The sequence below is a fragment of the Arachis ipaensis genome, chromosome B06 (assembly GCF_000816755.2).
Source record: "Arachis ipaensis cultivar K30076 chromosome B06, Araip1.1, whole genome shotgun sequence".
NCBI lineage: Eukaryota > Viridiplantae > Streptophyta > Magnoliopsida > Fabales > Fabaceae > Arachis > Arachis ipaensis.
In genome coordinates, this window is record NC_029790.2 from 107,853,587 (window position 1) to 107,856,282 (window position 2,696).

General features: G+C 33.9%; 2 protein-coding genes across 2 annotated transcripts in view; both read right to left on the bottom strand.

Moving 5' to 3' along the window:
* The window catches only part of LOC107604799, a gene marked incomplete in the record, with an annotated part of 31,972 nt that overhangs the window by 24,903 nt on the left and 4,373 nt on the right, over nt 1-2,696 (bottom strand).
* LOC107647215 overlaps nt 429-2,696 on the bottom strand; it is a 4,901-nt gene continuing 2,633 nt past the window's right edge. The window contains exons 4-5 of the mRNA XM_021104753.1: nt 2,553-2,629; nt 429-1,509 (exon numbers count right to left, since the gene is read on the bottom strand). Coding sequence (XP_020960412.1) covers nt 1,187-1,509; nt 2,553-2,629 — 400 coding nt within the window. The 3' untranslated portion in view covers nt 429-1,186. The remainder of the gene's footprint in view (nt 1,510-2,552; nt 2,630-2,696) is intronic.

Genomic DNA, 2,696 nt, shown 5'->3' on the forward strand with positions numbered 1-2,696 from the left:
TTATATATCAACTTTAATGTATATTTCAAATATAAATCAATTCACTTTTTAAAAGTATAAAAAATAATACTCTATAAATACTTTATTGGAGATGCTCTAACTCTCTCCTCTGCTTTTTTTTATCTTCTCTCTCTCCAAAAAAACACACAGTATCCAGATGCGAAACGTCTATCAATAATAGAACCTGCAAAGGTTATTTGACTCATTTAAAATTTAACTATGAACTTTATGGGTATTTTTTTAGTATTTTTGAAATCAAATTCAAATGTGTAATACTTCATTTAGTCAAACAACATTGATTAATCATATAAGTGTGTTTTAATCTCTTAACTAAGAGAGAGATTGAAAAAACCACCGTATAATATTCATTGTACATTACTAGATTAGATTGATTAGAACTTTCCATTAAATAATATGTAGACACTACATTTAAATCTAAATTATATTTATTTTATTTTGGTTAAGAAAATATATAATCAAGGCCCTGGATCTCAAACACAGCTTACACAATTACAATATACACAATTACAATATACACTACATATTGAAATGTGTGGTTTCCTTTCCCCTCCAAAATACAACTCAAAAATGCGTCTCTAGCTCTGCCATTCCAATAATAATATATATATTCCCAAACCCAGAAACACATTCTCAGTGTCATTCCCCTTCCTTCAAAACCCAACCTTTTCTCAGACAGTTACATCATCTCGTCAACCTTATGTGGTGCAGATGCATGAGCAGCAAGATTGTAAACAATGGAGGTGTTCAACAATAGACGGTGACAGACGGCAACTAAGTTGTGAACATAGTGGTCACGGAAGATACAGGTGGTTGTGTGGGTGGTTCTTGGTGCATTTGATCACATTGTACACTACAGAAGAATCTCTGTCACACACCCAGACCAACATAACCAACAACTAAATAAAATTGAGCAAGTAAATGCTGAACTATTTCCCTCTATTCAACCCAAAATGATGACTTATGCAGATACAAATTAGAACAAAAACCTGTACACTAATCTTAAAATACAAGAATCGCCTCAATCCATGAACCCATCTTCAAAGGGAGTGGTGGAGCATCAAGTGTAGAGTAGATAAGAAGTTTCAGAGTATTTTTGGAATCTGGAGACTTCTGCAGTGAGATTAAGGTCATGCTGGATTAGAATGTCAACCATGTTGTACTGGTTTTACCCTCCAGACCAAATCGCACGATCTGTAATTATTCCAATCAAAGTATTTGTTTTGCTCATACTTAGATTTATGACTCTCCTCCAATAGGCCATGGCCATAGAAGAAAGCTCCTTTAATGCTCTTAACTTGTTGAGATTCTTGGCTGGTTCATGTGGATCAACTCGTATCCTGTCCGCATTCGCAATAAACCAGGCACTGAAAGCTGGAGATGCTATCAAATCTGCTAAAGCTTGATCAGTGAATTTTCGAGTTGACTCAACCCGGTCATTCTCTGTTAACCTCTTTCTGTTGTTGTAAAAGCTTGAGAAATACACGTGCCCTACATACATAAAAAATGAAGATACAACACAAGAAACAAAAAATGGATCAGACAGCGTATCACAGCTTTGTTATTGCAAGAAAAGCTGTGCTCCAGAAACTTCACAGTTTTTGAGTAATAAATATCTGAATGAAAATCAATAATTTAGACAGGCTTCTCCAAGGTTTATTAGAGAACATAATCCGTGCAAAGCATGTACATCTTTTTTCCCTCTTTTCTTCTACTTTCTTTATTGATATAGGTGAATGAAAGGCTTAAACAAAAAATAGAGCATGCAAGCAAAAATGTAACAAGACTACTGAGACACAATAATGCAAAACATTTCCATATGTGTGAACAGGGGACTCTTGAGAAATCAATTCAATGCAGCAAATGAAGTGATCCAGCATTCAAGTAGCTTTTAGTAGTGTCTGTTTAGTACATGCCAAATATTGAAGCAGAGTGCAATGCATAAAACAGACATTAACATCCCTCACATGACTCATGAGGGATCATCATACTTGCAGAAGCAACTTATTGTAGTGCCCAACTTTTATAAATAATTAATCATACATTTAGTACTAAACTTTTAACCATTTTCTTTCCGTCATCTTCAGCATTACCATGCCGATGATACATAAGAATCCTACATACAGATCTCAAAATGCTATATTACGGCACCAGAGCATACATATGAACTATAAACAACTTAATTGTTGTATATATAAAGGTATTTTATGAGAAAAATTAGCTTTCAACCAACAAGTGAGCTTTTCTCGATGGAAAGAAATCTTTTCCAGCTTATTCAACATGAAAGCATAGCATTTCTTCCCTAAGTTGGAGCATATTGCACATTTTTACTGCTAAATATTTGCTCAATCAGTTCTACAGATTCCATACACTATTGTAAGTAAAATGTTCAATTTCTTTTATTTAATTACTAGTTTACACTTAGTAATTCCCCAAAAATACTTGAAAATATATAAAATAGAAACCAAAAAAGAAAGTTCTGTTGCAGAATATGTAGAAATCTTATTCAAGAAAGATTAGAGCATGAAACATACCTTCCATGAAGCTGTCACTACCATCTATTCCTCTCTTCCACTGCTGAAGGGGATTACCATTCACTGAACCTTCATGCCTGCTTGAAATCAATGGCCAGTTAACAAGTGGAGAAGTTGAAAATGAAAACAAGATCTTTTATATCA